A 19100-nucleotide genomic window follows, 5' to 3' on the forward strand; every position below is an offset into this window, starting at 1 on the left:
AAAGGATCCTACAGACTTTGCACTAGACTGGCACCTCTGCCCTTTCCTCTGATTGAAAGCTACCATTCACCAAGAGCCGAGTCTCAGGCTCCTAGGTATAAATGCCAAGCATTTGATCTGAGAAGCATCTCCTCTTCAGGGAAGTTTGGACTGTGGTGTGGAGAATGAATGGAGTGGGGAGAGCAAAACCTCTGTGGAAGTTTCCTTAAGAAATTTGGTCCTAATTACCATGGACTGGGAAGCAATCTCAGAATGGGAAGAGAATCTGCCTTGACGTTTCCCTTTCCCATACCATACATCTTCTCATTCAGCCTGAGCTCTGGATTGTGAGAGGAGATTAGTCTGCATTAACAAGAAGGCATCATGTGTTTTGAACACATTGCTGTATCTCCAGATTGCGCACTATCAGCATTTCTGAGTCACTGGACTTGGTAAACAACATTACACACTTTTATGGGCCACCTCAGTTGGGCACGTGCATTGTTCTTCTGGAAAAAGTCAGTAATCAGAAGTATCAGGATTCAAACCTCATTGTCCAAGATTAGCCAATTTCAGATATTGGACAATGAAGAATAGTCCCTTTTCAGCCTAAGCAAACAAGCCCACCTGACTAAGTGGGGCTTGGCGCCATGGACAAATGATTGGAGTACAGTAGGGCAAGTGACAAAGCCATGCCATCTCCTTTGACAAGGAATAGGTGATTTAACTCACTTGGCTACCTACTGCTTTAAAAAGGTTTGTCTAGGCTTGAAGGAAAGCAGTACCAAGTTGCAGGTTTAAGAGCCTAGCCAAAAGGGCTTTAACATGCTGTAACAGTGATGTAGGCCAGTGGAACATTAGGCTAAATTCTTTAGGCCAGGGGTTGGCAACCTGCGGCACGCGTGCCAAAGACAGCACGCGAGCCGATTTTTGATGGCACACTTCTGCCTGCCGGGGTCCTGGCCCCACTCAGCCCCCCTGCCCACCACTTTCTCCTGCGGGGGCGGGAGGCAGAAGCTTGGTCATGCTGGCAGCCAAGCTCCCCCCTCCCCCACTTCTTCCCCCAGCGTGGTGCTTTCCTGCCCCTCCCTCTCCCTGCCGCCGATTAGCTGATCGCCCTTGCGAGGGGGAGGGGGAGCAGAGCCAAGCTGCAGCATGCTTGCTGCTCCAGGGAGGAGGCAGAGAAGAGGTTGGGACGGGACATATCCCCTCCAGCCCCCTGCCGTGAGCATCCCCACGAGCCAAGCACCCCAACCCTCTGTCCTGACCCCTGAACCCCCCCCCCACACACAGCCTTCTGCCCTGACCCCTGCACCCCCTCACACATCTCCAGCCCCCATTCTGACTCCTGCACCCCCCACAGATACCCAGCCCCGCTACACCCATGCCCTGACTCTTGCACCACCCCCCCNNNNCCCTGCACCCCCTCACACATCTCCAGCCCCCATTCTGACTCCTGCACCCCCCACAGATACCCAGCCCCGCTACACCCATGCCCTGACTCTTGCACCACCCCCCCCATATCCCCACCCCCACCCTGAGCACCAAACGGGAACTCCTGCATACACACACACCCATTCCCACCTGTACCCCCAGTCTGGGATCCCTGCCCTGACTGCTGCACCCCCCCACACACACATTCCCAGCCCTCTGCCCTGACCCCTGAACTCCCCCCACACAGCCCTCTGCCCTGACCCCTGCACACCCTCACACACCTCCAGCCCCTGTTCTGACTCCTGCACCCCCCCACACATACCCAGTCCCCCCCCACCCTGCCTCCTGCCCCCCCCCACCCCCCCACCCTGAGCACCAAACGGGAGCTCCTGCACACACACACACACCCCCCTCAAACACGCACACATTCCCTCCTGCACTCCCGGTCTGGCGTCCCGGCTGCTGGCCCCTTGCCAGCCGGGGTCCCACAGGCCCCGCTCAGCCCGTTGCCGAACTAGGTGAACAGAACCCCAGGCCGGCAGCGGGCTGAGTGGGCCAGCAGCGTAAGATCAGCATTTTAATTTAATTTTAAATTAAGCTTCTTAAACATTTTGAAAACCTTGTTTACTTTACATACAACAATAGTTTAGTTATATAATATAGACTTAGAGAGAGAGACCTTCTAAAAAACATTAAAATGTATTACCGGCACGTGAAACCTTAAATTAGAGTGAATAAGTGAAGACTCGGCACACCACTTCTGAAAGGTTGCCGACCCCTGCTTTAGGCTGTGGTCTGAAATGCTGCCTTTGTCTCTTAGTGTTCATTAGTTAAGAATCGTGCGTTTCTCCCTAACTGGGTCGTCATCAGAATTAACAATAGGCTGTTGCAGGCAGTGTTGCCTAGTGGCTAGAACAAGTGACTCTTGGGACATTTGCATTCTAGTCCTAATTCTTCTCCTGAATGAGACATCTACAAGGCACTCCAGCCTATCTGTGCCTCCATTTTCTCATCTGTGAAAGCCTCACTATGGGCTCCCCCCCAGTACTTTAACAGCCTCTTTTTAAGTAGCCCTATACCTGCCCGTGAGCCCCCTGCCAGTTTTTTGTGGTGGTAGAATGTCATTTTTCCTCTCCGCTGTTGGATGAAAGGTGCATACAGACAGGGGAAACTGACAACAAGGAAACAGAAAAGCAGAGTAGTCACAAATGGCAACATTTTCAAGAGCATCTAAGTCCCATTTTCAAAGTGATTTGAGCACTGTGAAACTCAGGGAGATTTAGGTACTCTTGTAAACTTTACCCAAAACCCTGTCAAATACACACACAATAACCTAACTGGAAATACTTTTGTCTCTAATCTTTTCTGTTAATAGTGACCTTGGATGGTACAAATAATAGTTGCAAACTGTTCAGATGGAATGTGTGATTAAGTTGGTGTCCTAACTTGAACAGCCCCCTATTGCCCCTCCCCATATTTGGGATGGGGAAGATCCAACACCTGTAAATCACAGCCTGGGGCTGTGCATCTGTGTAGTAGGGGCTGCCATTCCTGTCATAACTGTGCCAAATAGCTCATCACTTGGAATAATTGTCCACTGAGGGTACAGCGCTCTAATCTTTCTGACCTCTCTCCAGCTTGAATTTCTGCATCTACTGCAGAAAGGTCTTCATGGAAGCTATTCTGTAGTACCTCAATGTTCCTAGCCTCTGCTCTCACTACATGAATTTAAATTCTTGAGGCAGGGAAGAATGGGGAAGCGTCACTGAAACCTGTGTGAGCAGCTTCTCGGCAGATGCTGTCAGTGCAGCTCAGGCTTCAGGAATTCAGGCAGAGAAAATAAATAGGGAAGAAGTGGTGTTGATGGCTAACTCAGTTGCTTTCATGTCAGAAGAGTGCTCCTAACAGACAGGCTAGGATGTCTGGAAAAGCAAACTGATCGCTGCCTTCTGGGGCTTGCTTGCTTTTTCCCCACCCTGCCCTTGCATGCTCTTTCTGATTGAAATGGGAGGGTGATGAGGGTCTTCACGCTTGACAGCTAGCTATTCCAGTTTCTATTTCTCCTTTTTTCTCATGCCTTTTTACAACTTCATCTGCCACTCATGTAACTAAAGGCTGATCTACACTAAGTTGTAAGTCAACCTAAGTTATGCTATGTAAGTTACATAACTGAAGTCGATGTTACTTAGATCAGCTTACAGCGGTGTCTACACCATGCTGTGTCAACAGGAGATGCTCTTCCACCGACTTAGTGGGTCTTCACCAGACCTGCTAAATCAACACCGCTGCATCGATCGCAGCAGTGCCAATTTAGCTGTAAGTATAGACAGTCCCTCAGCTACTTAAACCCACCATACTGATTTAACATCTTGGGGCTAGTGAGTTTGGACTGTACATAGATGTTCAAAATCCTCCAAGGTTGTATTCTAGCCAGAAGTGTGAGCAGCTAGCAAAAACCCTCAGTAGACCTGTAACTGTCACTATTAGGGCTCTTGCTAGTTGGCATTTGTACCTAGGCTAAAATGCTCCTGATATTAAAGTGTTAAGTGTGTGAATTAGGCACTCTCACTCTGCCTGGTTAATCTGACTTTTTGTTCGTAACCAAGGTATCAGTTCTGGAATTTCTGGTTTGTTCTTCAGTAGCACCTCTTATTCAAGGATCTCAAAGCATTTTTCTACATAAACATCAGTCAAGCCTCAAACAACCTTGTTTCTACCGCCAACAAGGTGGACATTTATTTCCATCTTATAGACGGGTAAATTGAGGCAGGGGAACTGTGACTGGATCAAGGTGACCAGCAAAATATCAGAAAGTCAAGAACAGAATCTAGGGATCTGGATACCTTGTCCTCTACTCCATCTGCTAGAGTAGACCACATACTAAAGAAAATAGACTTTGCCCAGAAGAGAAATAGCCAGCAGTAGCATACCTTAAGGCATCTGACTGCATCTGAACTGATCCATGTTAAGCCTGCCATGGTGCAGTTAGCAAGCACCGCCATGGCTTCACCATATTTGAATAATTGTAGGATATGGGGCAGTGTCCACATTGCAGTTGTAATTGTAGGAGATTGCATAGGGGCCAGCTGATTACTGTTTGATTTTTAAATTTGTTTGCAACCTAGTGCGTGTCATAGCATTTCTCGGGGCTTAAAGCAAACAACTTGAGCAAGGGCCTGCTATCATTCTACACTTTCACATCTCTGACAGTAGTGCAAATACAACCTAGTCTGCCAGATCAGAGTGACCTGGGAAGCATTTTGACAGCAGTAACTTTTGAGGCACATAACTGGGCACGAAGCATGAACAAACCAGCTTCATTAGCTGAATTTTCAGAATTCTGATCAGCTGAGATCTAATAACAATCAGTAGAGCGCCAGTCTTCCCCTCCCTTCTGTAACCAGGGAGTTGGCACTCTAAACTGGCTTCTTGTTCATGGCACATCTTGTGTGACGCTCTCACTTGGGACCCTCTGATGCCTGTGAAGATCAGATTCCGCTTACACTAATGAGCAGAAATTGCATCCTGTTAGGAAATCACCAGTCCTTTAGAAATGCAAATCTTGGTTTTGAAGTTGTTTTATTTGCATGCGTTTGTATTAAAAATAATGTCCGACATTCAGGGGGATGACTTAATACAAAGTAATTGTTAATGTTGTTTAATTAACTGTTGCAGTGTTGCATACAGTACACATAGCATATTTAACTGTGTTTAAGATGGTGCAGAAATCTATATGCCATTTTGTCTTCTAGTCTTTTGCCCTTTTCTATTGTAAATCATTCTAGTCTGACGCTCACAACTAGTGTTCCTAAGCTTGTTATCAGAGTAGTAGGGAGTAAATAACATTGCAGCAATCATGTGGCTCTTTCAAATATTGGATAGTTTCTAGTCTGGGGAGGAGCCATTCTTTTCAGCACCCTTGTGGATGCCAATAACTAAACTTGTTTCCACAGACACTGTGGAGACTCGACCAGCCATCCTTCACATTGGCTGTAATACACAGAGGTTCAAAGAATGTGCTACAGAAATTGTTCCAGACAGCTGTCTGCAGTTCATTTTTAATATGCATTCTAAGATTATTCCATGGGCAGCCTGGATCGGAGTCTCCAAGCTGCAGCCATAACACAATAAAAATATTGCTGAGCTCTGCCTAGTAACAACATTTCTGATCAGTGGCCTGTTTACCCAGTTGATGGTTTAACAGTATTTGGTGGGATACTGGAATTTTTGGCACCTTTTGCTGTTTCTCAGATGCTGGCTGTGCTCTGCCTTACAGCTGGTTAGATCCCAGCAGATATATGGGTTGTGTCAATCACTCAACTCAAGCCAAGGTGAGAGGAGGGGGCAAAGAACAAAATGTAACTGCTCTGGTTGCAGTAACTGCTCTGGTTGCAGTAAATGCCTTCAGTCCTCCAGTTCAGAGGATTTTTTCTCTTGTATTTTTCTCTCTTGAAGAATCTCAAAAGCTTGTTTTTCAAGCCACAATTTGCTCACTCATTAAATACTCAAAACACCATAGCAGAAATAACATGCATTGCACTGGTAGCCAGAACAAACACCCTGTCAAGACTTCATAGATCCTCACTCTTCAGTAGGCCCAATCTAGTCATCTCTAGCTAATGAAGTAGCAGCAGCTCTCCCTGGGACTCTGATTCCCCTGCCATTACAGCACTTTCCTGCTGCCTCCTCTTGGTTATGCAGAAATACCTTTTGGTGGTCGAGTGAAAATCAGCTTTAACTTCAGCACAGTTAAAATGTTTTAAAAATAAATGTGTAAGCACACTGCTTTATTATACAATAACAAATGACCATTCCTTTTTCATTGCATGTGTGTGCACATATATATGACATGGACACTTCCACTTAATAGAGAGGGAGAGAGACAAGCACACATTCATTCTTTGTGTTGTATTGGTGATACGTACGCATGCCAAAAAGCCGAGCAGAACTTCATTTTCAAAATGCATCAGAAAATGTGGAACGAGGCAGGCTTAGGAATGCATCAGCCTCCTTCCATCTGAAATGAAGGTGAGTGAATGGATTGTGCAGGATAGGTAAGAAGGATGACCCATTGGCTAATGTACTGCCTTGGCAGTGAGGAAATCAGGGTTCAGTTCCCACCACTTCCTGTGTGACCTTGGACAAGTCACTTAATCTCCCTGTGCCTCAATTTGCTCATCTGCAAAATGGGGTTAATAACAATCTTTTACCTCTGAGGAGCACTATTAGGTTACAGACCCTTTCTTTGGTGAAGTGTACGATGATGAGAACCATACAAGTACCTAGAGTGACAGACTAGACTACTACTTCTGATTAGCAAATAGTTGCACACTATGGCATTCTTCTGTTATTTAAAGTAACCTAAGAAATTCCATACAGAACATTATTTAGTGCGGTTATAAGTTGGAAAAGGGAGGCATTCAGTGAAGCAATGTCTAAGTTAGGATTGCCTGTGCAGCTCTATCCCAGGTCCCATTTGCATGTGTGTGCCTAATAATATGACTCTCACTATTTTTTGTTCCAAATGAACAGTGAGTGAAACAGGGTTGTGTAATAAATTAAGCTAGTTTCAAAAGCACACCTGCCAAACTCATTGCATGGTCTGTAGGGTGTCAGGCGTCAGGCAGAACAAAAGATAGGATTTAAAAAAAAAAAAAAGTGCCTCGTGCAGACAGTAACATGCATCCTGTGCAGAAAAAAAGAGTGTGCTTATTCTATCCTTATGCACATACTGGGGAATGGTGGCAGAGTGAAGGGTCACAGACAGCCTTAACTTTGGTATTTCTTGATTTCTCTGTGTGTTTCACACTTGGCAATCTAAACTCCAGTCCACGTGTGCATGGAATTATAATATAAAGTACCTGTGTTGACAGTGGAGGAATACTTACTTCTTTCTTGAAGTCAAAGCAAGTATATAGCCTTGATCTTTCACTCAGCTACTGATAGTTTGGCACAATCTTCCTGGTGATGTATTGCATTGATGCACAATATTCCTCTTTGGAGCTGCCGTCCAAGATCTCCTTAGAGTGCTTAAATATGCTATCCTACAGCATATGTCTGGCAGAAAGACTCTCTTGACAAATTAGACCTCATGACGTTTCTACTGGCTAAGGGAATTTTGTCCACAAGTAAACAAGACAGCTGCATAATGTCTTCTATCTAATTGGTTTGCAGTTTAATCTTTTTTTAAAAAGAAATCCCACTTTCTGCTTCATAAAGGAAAAGTTGTTTTCTCTTTTGGCTGCCTTTATTTATGAAGAAATCATGGAAAACCCCAAACCCTGTATGTTTACTTTGGGAGCACCTTAATTTTTATCTTCTCTGTTTTAGTGGTTGACTCCATAGAAGGCCACAGAACTGGAGTGATTTTTTTTTCTTTTTTTTTTTTTAATCCTTACTTGATAGGAACTTTGCAAAATTGTTGAAGAAAATTTTTCTTTTCTGCCCCCTCCTCCCTCTCCCCCTACATACATACATTTTCTCGATCTCACTGCCTGCTATTTATGACTGTAAAAATAATTATCAATCAGGTGCTTTAGGCAAAACCTTAAATTTTTAAAATGTTAACTTTTTCCTACTCAGGTGATTGTAAATAATGCAGATGGTGTTGATTTTTAACAACTTTCTCATGGCCTTATGCTTTGGCACACTGGGCCTTGGATAGATGTTCACCTTTCTGCAGGCAACAGAAATTCCCCATTAGTGGAAACTAATGAAGAGGAGTGGGCAGGCTTTGTAGACAACAGAAGATGCTATGGATCAGGGCTATTGAACTGTATAGAAAGGGGAATTTAGAGTTGCTTTGAGAGGCATTGAAGAATATAGTAAAAACTGGCCAGGCCTTAGCCCTTCCTCCACCCCACCCCCGAAACTCTCTTCATAAGCAAGGAAACCTTTTTAAAGGGAAGCCCATTGTGAAAACACATGTTCTGCTGCACTCAGCATATGTTTTCCTTGTGCTATCCACAACTACAGAAGGGAGGTAAATATTGCAACTGCTTTATAAAATGGCTGTCAAATTTTGACTAAACTAGACCATAACAGTGGTACATGGTACAAATACTGACATAGCTAGAATGCTCCAGCAGGCATTACTCCAGTGCAGTGGTTCCCAAAGAGGGGTTTTTAAAATGCTGGGGGTTCGTGAAATGTTACAGGGGGTTCTCGGGAAAAAATTCCCTAATGGTGGACAGAGCTGTCCCTAGGGACCCCGGGCAGCACGGGGCCAGCAGCCCGGAGCCCCTGGACTTCCAAGAGCTAAGCAGATCAAAGCAAGCATCTCTATCACACCGAGGAGATTTCAGAGTAGCAGATGTGTTAGTCTGTAACTGCAAAAAGAACAGGAGTACTTGTGGCACCTTAGAGACTAACAAATTTATTTGAGCATAAGCTTTCATGGTGCCACAAGTATTCCTGTTCTTTTTACTGAGAAGATTTAAACTTCAAGACTCCTTATAAGAAATGGAAAGGGAGGTGAATATTTTTTGCTGTTTTTAAAATTAAATAGGCAGCTAGTATTGTTTTTAAAATTATTATGAAGAACAAGTTTAAGCTTTGTTGTAACGTGCATTGTTTGCCTGGACTGCTCAAGACCTGAATGCTTGTGTAGGAAGAACTCTTTGAGTTGGCTTCTTAAATACCTTCCTGCTGTTTCACATCTGATACTCCTTGATGAAACATAAGTCTTGTCTTATAACAGGCTTATTCAAAGTGATACAAGCTACGAAAGTGAGATCTTGAAAGAGTGTTGCCATTTTCATAATATAATAAAAATATTGTAATGATAATAATTAATATTAGTGTGTAATAAACATCTGATAAAAACAAAATTTATGTTTCCAAGATCACTGCTTTTATAATTTATACTCAGGTAAAGATAAAATCGCTGGAAATATTAGTTTTTAGGAGGGGGTTCGTGAGACTTGACATTTTAGTGAAAAGGGTTCACAGGTTGTTAAAGTTTGGGAACCACTGCTCCAGTGTAATCCAAACCACATGCTCTGCTCCTGCCCTGGGAGAACAGGAAGGAAAATCCCACCCCCTCCCTATACAGCTTTGTACAATTGACCTGGTGCATTATGGGATTTTGTTTAAAGTATTGGACATAGAACAAGGATACTGGAAGACTAGGTGGAGTAGCGGTCTGATCTAGTACAGTAAATCCTGTGCTTCTAACTGAATGAAGCACTGATTTTGTGCAGTAGCACCAGTAACTCCCCTGGTCTGTTGGAATATCCTGTAGGTCAGTTGACTTCTACCAGTTGGTACACTGAAATGTCAGTGCAGTCTTCAAAACTTCACTGTACTGCTTACAGATCCAGGGTGGAGGGTGCGGCAAGACTCTTTTCTCACTAAAGGGCAAGTTTTGATTTGGGGCACACCCTTAACTCCAACCCCAGACCTGACTGTCCTTTGGGGACATCAGCTGCATTTGCTTAGAAGCCTGGCTACACTATGCCTGCTGCAAGACCTGAATTTTGTAGCCTGGACCTGTTTGTTTTGTACTTACATTGGCCTCTGACCATTTGTATCAGTGCTGGGGTTTTTTTTCCTTATGATGTAGTTATTTCCAGCTGAGCCTCTGTGTCATAACAATGTTGGTTCATCTGTTCCTACTCTAGTTCCAATCACTATCTTCCATTGTGACTCTTCCTATGCAACCCAGTTACAATAACAGTAGCAGTGGAGCTGTAGGAGCAGATTACCTTGAACTTCCTGTTTTCATTCAAATACCCTTGGTGAGAAAGGGAAGAGAGAGAGAGAACAAATAAAGTAGAAAGGTTTGAAAGCACTAGCACCAGGCATTAGCTGCCCTTTAAGAAGAATTTCTGCATCATTTACATGTCTACTCACTTTCTGGTAAATGCTTTGAAACCAGAGGTGGTAAAATGTGTGCTTGTAGGGTCAGACACATCGCTTGGTGCTGGGAGTACAGGAAAGCCTGGAACTGGACAGATTCAGTAAGACACACTAATCCGGGTTTTCTCTAATATGTTCCACCGAATCGCTATGGCCTCATTATATAGTAGCTGCCATTAAAAAGGCAAGATTTGCCCAACAGATACCACACAGCAACCATTATTGCTTCCAGATGAAGGTAAAGGGCAGGAAATGTGATATTTTAGCTACTAGGCGGTAACTGTTAGCAACTGGTAGCTTTTTGATGGTGATCGTTGTAACTTCAATGGACTACCTGGAGCTAAAAGCAGCATTGTGTAGCTACCTACCTAGCCAACCCATTGCAAGCAGCAGGCTGTTGCAGAACATGAGAACAGTAATTCTGCCCTTTCCTCGAATGAAATAGTTCACGCTTTTATTTTTATTTTTGAAAGAAGGGACAGATTTCTTTAGGATGTGTGTTCTCATCAGCTGTTGGTGACTGGGATGCTTTTAAATGCAACACTGCCTGCAGTTAACCTGAGATTCTTCCCTCTGGGCCATCTTTAGTCTTCTTCGTAAGCTTTATATTCTCTGTTTTGACTCTAATGCTTTTACCTTTTGATGATATATCTTCCACAGCTGGCTTCTTTTCACAATTGCTGTCTCCCACCACTAAGATGGCCTTATCGCAACCTAAACATAAACAGGATGTCTTGCAAAGTGAACTCCTTCAGCCCAGATGTGTGGCCTGGTCCTTTGAATCTTCAAAAATAGCTAGAGGTTACTCAGTGTAAATATCCAAAGGGATTGTCAACAAAGTCACCTTCTCTCCCATCACGCGCAGTCACATTTATATCTACCACCTTATTTGCTTTCTTTTGTCGCAGCCTCAGGGACAAGGCATGAGCTTAAAAATTGTCTTCCTGTTGGAAAACCAAAGGTCCATTAAATGAAGGTTGCTCTGCTCTGACTGCAGGACTGATGAAGCTTTATGGTGAACTATCAAAAATGAAACTGAGCTGTAAAACTTCTCTAGAGAAGGTAGTATACGCACCAGCCCCAGGCTCAAAGCTAAGACACTAGCACTGTATAAAAAGCATTCTCTGAACTTGTATATGACTTATTTAATGCTCTCTAGTACAGCAAAGTCTTGCAAAGCCATGCCTGTCTGTCACAGGCGTTTATAATGCCCTCATCATCATTGTAGTTAGGTGCCATCAGCAACCAAAAGATCAAGACAGGGAGCCCATTCATAAAAGCCGAAAGAGTAACCTAGGGAATATCCCGATGCCTGATTTGTCCCATGTGGATGCAGCCAGAATAGTGATCTGTCCTGCACACAATGCACAAGTGGCAGTTGTTTGGGAGCTTCCACAGTACCATGTCTTATTTAGTCTAGTCCTTCACTTTCCTGATTGGTGAATTCACTCAAATGTAAAGTTTTCTCCACTGAAAGAAAGGCTGGACAAAGAGTGAAACCCATTCTTGGCAAAATAAGTGCAGGCAGTGTGCTAGATGTGCTGTACTGGTTTAACTTTATCAGCTTTGTTGCCAACATATCTTCAAGTGAAGTTGTTCTGTGTAAAAATTACTCGGTTTCTGTTTCAGATATTCCATTTGAACATGCTACTGGGCAACTCCTTCCCCCTATTCCCCAAACTGCTAGTCTTGTAAACATGCCTCCTGGGCTGGTGTGTCAGTCCACTGTGTTCATCCTTGCTCATATGTCCTCAGTCATAATAAAGACTGCTGTCGGAAGTCAAAATAGAATTGGCTGTCTTCCCCAGGGCAGTTTACAGTATCCCCATACTTTAAACTCAGAGGACCAAGGTAAACAGTCTTTAGCGTCTCGTGCTGAGTGTCAGTTTCTTTCAGTTGAAAAATTCAGGGGAGCGGGTCTTTCCAGCTGCATCTCACTTTCAGTTTGCATAGCATGAAATTCACCAGGCTCACATTCGTTTCCATGCAGGGAATTCTCTTGGTGTATGACATCACTAACCGCTGGTCCTTCGATGGGATAGACCGCTGGATAAAGGAAATAGACGAGGTAAGTGTGACACTGCAGCTTGTTTAGGATGTGTTCATACAGCATCTATCACAACAGGGCCTGGTGTGACTACAGTAATATAAACGCTGCAGCTTCTGGTGCCAGCACAGAAATATCACCGTTCTGTGAAAGTGGCAGGTCTCCTTGGATGCTGAATAGCCTGTTGATGCTGACACCTCTGATTTTACTAAGCCCCACAGATGGCACTTGCTGGAAAGCAGAGATTACAAATATAATCAAAAGAGACAAGGTAGGTGAGGTAATAGGATCTTTTATTGGACCAACTTCTGTTGGTGGAAGGGACAAGCTTTCGAGCTTCACAAAGCTCTTCTTCAGGTCCAGGAAAGGCAACCAGAATATCTGTGGGCTTGTCTACGCTGAAAACGCTGCAGCCGCACAGCTGAAGTGCTTCAGTAAAGATGGTACCTACACTAATGGGAGGGATTCTGGTGTTGGCATAGGTAATCCAGAGTTGAATTCCAGGCTAAAACTGTGCAGGCAATGGGGAGCAGGATATCCATACAGCTGAGTTGTGGGCCTGTTAACCAAGGAATTCTGGGCAATGCCCTGTAAAATCATGAGAGGAAAGGTCTGAAATGGAATAATCTGTATGAGGAGTCCCTGCTTAGACACCAGCGTTTATATCACAGTGGCCAGTCCCAGCAGAGGCAGTTTCGTTTCCTCATGTGCCCTTTGATACTGTAAGCTAAGCAGCCCACTAGGTATAGTCTGTGTTCACTGGTGTGTCAGTGAGTTTGATGCTCTTTTCTAAAGATGAACCATGTTCTTTTAAAGCATGCTCCAGGTGTCCCCCGGATTTTGGTTGGAAACAGGCTTCACCTAGCCTTCAAGCGACAGGTGCCCACGGAGCAGGCCCGTTCCTACGCTGAGAAGAACTGCATGACATTCTTCGAGGTCAGCCCACTGTGCAACTTCAATGTGACCGAGTCCTTTACGGAGCTGTCTCGCATCGTGCTAATGAGGCATGGCATGGAGAAGATCTGGAGACCTAACAGAGGTGAGTGGAGACCTGCTCTTGCTGTGCTGATGAGGTGCTCTGTGGGCAGAAGAAACTGCCCACATTGAAGGGGTGGGCGTTTGCCTTCCTGCTCGGAAGAGGCAGTATTTAATAACCATCTGGGGACCTCCAAGCACTTCACAAACACAAAGTGCCTCAGTCCCCACCCACCTCTGTGAGCTCGGTAAAAAGTATCCCTGCTTCACACAGAGAAACTGAGGCACAGAAGGTAAGTAGTGTGCCTCCAGTCACAGAATCAGTTGCTATCAGAGCTGGGAATAGAACCCAGGAGACTGGACTCAGTCCCCTGCTCTAACCACTGGGCCATGCTGCTGCTGTATTCTAGCACACCTGTGTGACCACTCCGACCTGTGGTAATTCACTAGCTGAACTCGCTTTGTCTGACGTGGCAGCCCACTAGTACCAGTTCAAGCCAGAGAAGGCTTGAGTAATCCACTCCTGAATTTCCAGTGCTACAGGCCCCTTTGCTCCATATATATAGTCAGTGTGGTGAGCTTAAAAGAAGAGGCATCTTAGTTGGCCTGTGGTGCAAGGTTGTGTGTGTGTGAGCTCAGTCCTTTGATAGGCTGGGGAAGAAGTGGCACTTGGCTGCTGGCTCTACTCCAGGTGAGGCTCGTTCCACCCTCTTCCAGATGTGGGGGGGGTAGCTGCAGTGGAGGTGGCAGGGATTGTTGGTACGCAGTGCCCTGGGGAGGAAGAAATAGTCTCTTCCCCTTTTATGGTGGCACATTTTCTCCTGCAGATGTGGGGGGTGGTGAATGAACCTAGGTATCCAAGTGTGAGCCAGATCCCATTATCTTAGACACTCTCCCCTCTGTCCTGGGCACTGACTAGCCATTACTGAAGCGCTGGTGCGTCAGCCAGAAGGGATGAGAGAGTCCTTCTCTGCCAAGGCAATGGTCAAGGTCCCTGTAGCTGGGCCTGCTGGCACACTGCTGTTTGATGCATATGGAGTGTCAGTGAGATACTAGCGGGGATTCAAACGCAAATCTTGCTGGAGGCAGAAGGCAATGCTGCTGCAGTTTCTGCAGGGAGATACCTTGCTCTGCGGTGAAAGCTTTCCCTGCATTGAGAGCCAGCATACACAGATGGCTTGATTTAAAGATCGAGCCAGTCTAGTCGCTCTGTTGCCCTGCAAAACAACGGTGAGAATTTAAAGCTGAAGTCTTCTGTGCGCTGCAAATCTATCCTGAACGCCTTCCATGGATAGGGTCTACAATCTTCACAAGCTTCTTGTTCCCTATGCATAGCACTGCTTCATGGCTTTGCAGGCTCAGTCCTTGGGCAGACTGAAGATAGGAGTGTGCCCCCGTGTGGCCAGCTGTAAGGAAATCCCGCACGAGCTGGGGCATTCACAAAACAGTGTCACATGCTTTTTACACTGAATTCATGGAAATAAGGGCTTTCTCGGAGAGGCTGAGTCTTGCTCTAGGGTCAGAGTTCAGAAGAGCCTGCCCCTGGGCTTGTACAGATTGAACAGGTCCCAAACAGGAATGTGCTCTGCCTCGCCCCAGCAAGGCTGTTGCCTTCCTCCAGACCACGTCTGCTCTTTGTATCTTGGAGTGGGAAGAAGGGGGCTGTGCAACTCAACTGCCAAACAATTTGCAAATACTGACTAAATGAGGCCTTGCAGCACTGTATGGGTGGGGGGGCGGGAAGGATTGATTATTGTGCTGATGGTTAAACTGAGGTTTGGAAGCAGAGCTCAGAGAACTTGGGAGTCCTGTCTCCTAGTTCCTTGTTTTCACCATCAGATCCGCAGTCTCTAAGGCACCGTATTGCCACCACTAATTTCTCCCTCCCTAAGAAATGGGTGATGTACAGTCCAGGCGAGATGTGCAGCAGGGAAAGCTCTCTCCCTGGAGGCACCACCTGGGTGTCACTTGCCCTCTGACCGTGCTTGATTCTTTCTCTCCCGACAGTGTTCAGCTTACAGGACCTCTGCTGCCGTGCAATAGTCTCCTGCACACCGGTCCACCTCATTGACAAGCTGCCACTGCCTGTCACCATCAAGAGCCACTTGAAATCCTTCTCCATGGCCAATGGAATGAACGCGGTGATGATGCACGGCCGGTCATACTCCTTGGCTAGCAGTGGGGGCGGGAGCAGCAGCAAAGGTAACAGCTTGAAGAGATCCAAATCAATCCGCCCGCCGCAGAGTCCCCCACAGAACTGCTCACGCAACAACTGCAAGATCTCTTAGCAAGACTGTAACGCTGTGAGCTCCAAACACACCCACCCACTGATGTACAGATGTTTGCACACGTAGCCCTTTTCAATAGGATCCTTTTGAACGTTCCTGGGTCACTTTTTTGATGACATGCATAGCTTTGGAAAACGAGTTCAGCTTAACGTTCAGACCATCATATCGACTGGATCCCACATCGCTGGTAAAGGGGACTGTGCCAAGTGAACCTTCAGGAATGCTTTGGGATTTTCCTCAGTCTGGGTGGAAAACTCAGCAGCTGCTGGCATGGGGGAGGGACAAGCTCGTCCAGTCTTGGCAGAGGAGGGGATTTAGCGGAAGATCAAGAGGCTTAGGGGGTGGTCAAGGGAGAATCTGTGCTGCAACTGTAACTCTTGAACTCCCAGATGCATTGCTGGTTCGATAGAGAACAGTGGACCCGTAAGAATAAACGGGACATAAGATGATGGCAAATTCTACCTGGACTTTAACCTGCCATTGACAAAAAAGAGGCAAGAGTTGGCCAATTGGGAATCTGAAGGAAGCAGTCCTGCTTGCCTTTCACTTATTTATATAAAAATTATATAGCGAGATCACACTTCTTTTTTTTTTAACTTTTTTTTTTTTTTTTTTTTACTTTTAAAGAAGCAGTCAGGGAAAATTTTATGCAGCCATGTAAATAGAAGCATGGGACCTCTGTTTGCAGTGCACCAGCTAAGGGGGAGGAAGGGAGAGGGGAATTTTAAGGTGAATATCTACAAACACTTTGGGGGATTGTACAAACAGGATTGCTCTGCGTTGGTTTGTTTTAAATACTATCTATGCGAAAGGAGAGAGCGATTTGTATGCTACATTCTGGATCCTTCCTTTTCTGAACATTCCTGGTAACAAGGGTGAGGGCCTAGGAGGGGGCTAGGATTTAAATGTAATGGCGGGGGGGTGGGGGGGTGCAGAGGCTGATTGTACTCACTTAAACCAAAACCCAAATAGAGTTGCAGCTGTGAGGCTGCCATGGCCTGCAGGAGCCTGAAGACAAAGGTTCTGTCAGACCAAATATTAGAGACCCAAAGGTCAGCTGGTACCAGGTTTATTTTCCCATGACAGGCAACATCTTCTCATGTGAGGGTTGTTGATCAGTGCTGGCCTTGAGGAGCTGCAGGCATACAAGTAAAACACTTCTGCTGGGCCTGCAGTGAAGAGAAACACACAGCTTGATCACAAGCTACCCTTCTGGGGTCACTGTTCCTTCCCCCATCCTCCCCAGTACTGCTATTTATCCCTCCCACTCTTCTGGGCCATAAGGTCAACCCCCTAATAGGCATGGAGACTTTGAGCAGGCCCTGAATCCAGGGTCCTTTCTGCACCTGTAAATACCCACTTCACCTTTCCAGGGAACATCTAATCTTCTAGCACTGCCCATGGCTCCTCTTCTAGATGGGGGCAGGAGAAGGGAGAACACATTTCACACTGGAGTGTGGCATATTAGAACTGATCAGGACTGGAGCACTACTAGCCATTCTAAGTGGTATTAAAATGCCGCCTTGCTAGTCTGGAGTTTGCCTGCATTGGATGACCAAGCAAAGCTATCTTGCTGTGCCCTCAGACAGCCATGATTGCTGTTCAGTGGCAGGAAAACATGAAGGGAAATGCATTGGCTTGTTTTTATTGTCACATAGGTTTTCACAGCTTCTAGAGCAAGCAATCTCTCTAGTTGGCAATGTGCTTGGGATCGGCATGTGATGTTAGAGAAATCCCATCTAGGACAATAGCAACAGCTTCCCTTACTTAGTCCCATAGTAGCAGGACTTTTAACTTTCCACTAGGGCTTTCAGCAGTAGTAGTGCCCAGTCCTTGTTAAGCTAGAGAGGCTGATTACAGTTCGATGCTAGTTCAGTCATAGGTGAGCGAGACCAAGACCTGGTGACAGGTTCTTGTAGGCCATCAGGATGTGTAGTTTTTCAGTGGCTTTCAGGATGGTCTAACTGTATGAACTGCTTTTGGTTGCTCTGTTCTGCCTCCATTATACCTCCCTCTTTATTGGGAAACTAAAACTGGCACGTCTGCTCTAAGATGCTGGTGCTCTACTGTTACCGCCTGTCTCCCATTAGCAGCAGTTCCCCAAGACCAGGCGTAGTCTGTCACCCTAAAGCAGCTTGTTACATGGGCAGGATGAAGCTGTTGCGTTTCCTGCATGGCTGACCACCCACTCTGTTCAAGCAGCAACTAAAAGACGGGTGGCAGAGAAATGGCACAGCCCGTTCCCACAGCAGCACTCCCTGCTGTGCTTTTCCCTTCCTTCCCTGACAGGGTCTGGAGACGAAGGAGTTTCTGCACTCTCTCAAACCCCAGAGGACAGATTTCACAGATAGCCCAGCTGCAGGGCAATAAACCGGGCCACCAACGAAGCTCAAATGAGGGAGAAGGAGAAAATAAACCAAGGGCTGGGGGTGTCTTTTGTGGCCGTGATTCAGACTAAGAATTAAAGTTGTAGTCAAGTTCAGTGCCATCGCGGGGAAGCCAGGGGATTTCTAGAACCTGCCAGCAGTACTACACCCACTGTTCCATGTCACTCAACAGGGAGCAGAAGCAGCCAGGCAGCCTAGGGATATATGGCTAACAGGTGATGGGAGGCAGAACACACCCCTATCCATCAGTGTAAAACCCTCTTTGAATTTGGTTTCCGTTAGACAGTTAGTTGTGGCAGCCCCTCAGCAGCCTGTAACTCACCTGTGTTGCCTCTTCCATATCTAATATCTGATACACGCAGCTGGCGTGGGGAGGAGATGGACGATTCCGTTCTGCATGTCTAGAAACTCTTCCAACTACCTGTGGATGGTTTATCCCCTACAAATAAACCCTCTCCCATCTCGTCTCCCATTGTACATTTTCCCCTGTACAATCTCAGCAAATCCTGTCCAGAGGAAAGATTCATTGATCTGGAATGTCTGCTGATCAAAACTGAACTCATCTTGTTTTCTTCATTTGAAAAGAAAGTGGTTCTCGCATCTGATATCAACACTAGTCTTTAGCTGCTGTCTGACACTCGGACCATTCCAATGTTATTTTGGACTCTTTCTTTTATTCCTTTGTACAGTCAATGTTGTTCAACTGATATACATGTTTTGTTTTATATAAATTAAAGTCTTTTGTTGTTTTAAACTACCAGGCGGGATCTGGACAATTATGTCAGCTTCAAGTAGGGCTGCGGTTTTAGCAGGTCTTTAAGCGGGTTTTTCTGGGGTTGCTCAAGGATGGGGGTGGGATGTGGCAGGGTTCATGGTGATTGGGAACTTGCCGAAGGGGGGCCCTTATACCAGTGTTCCCAGGATTGCCCTTCCCAGCCATTCAAAAATCATGAGATTTGGCTTACAGATGATGAGATTTCAATTCACATTTGGTTCTAGTCTTTGTCTTTTGGTGTTTTGACCCTTTAGAGGTCATTTTTCAAACGTGTCTAGTCTCCGAAACTTGTTGTTTTTAATGGAAGCAGAGATTCTCCCATAATCACATGACTTCAGGGCCTGGTGCTTAAAGAA

The 19100-nt window shown here is 45.7% G+C and overlaps 1 protein-coding gene across 2 annotated transcripts in view; it reads left to right on the plus strand.

Annotated features, from left to right (window-relative positions):
- Positions 1-16493, plus strand: part of RAB40C (RAB40C, member RAS oncogene family) — a 60523-nt gene extending 44030 nt beyond the window's left edge. For both annotated transcript variants that reach the window (XM_034783359.1, XM_034783360.1), the window contains exons 5-7: positions 12263-12340; positions 13136-13358; positions 15302-16493. In XM_034783359.1, the coding sequence (XP_034639250.1) occupies positions 12263-12340; positions 13136-13358; positions 15302-15582 (582 nt within the window). In that variant the 3' untranslated portion in view covers positions 15583-16493. The remainder of the gene's footprint in view (positions 1-12262; positions 12341-13135; positions 13359-15301) is intronic.
- Positions 16494-19100: the final 2607 nt, after the last annotated feature.

This window comes from Trachemys scripta, chromosome 10, assembly GCF_013100865.1.
Source record: "Trachemys scripta elegans isolate TJP31775 chromosome 10, CAS_Tse_1.0, whole genome shotgun sequence".
NCBI classification, from domain to species: domain Eukaryota; kingdom Metazoa; phylum Chordata; order Testudines; family Emydidae; genus Trachemys; species Trachemys scripta.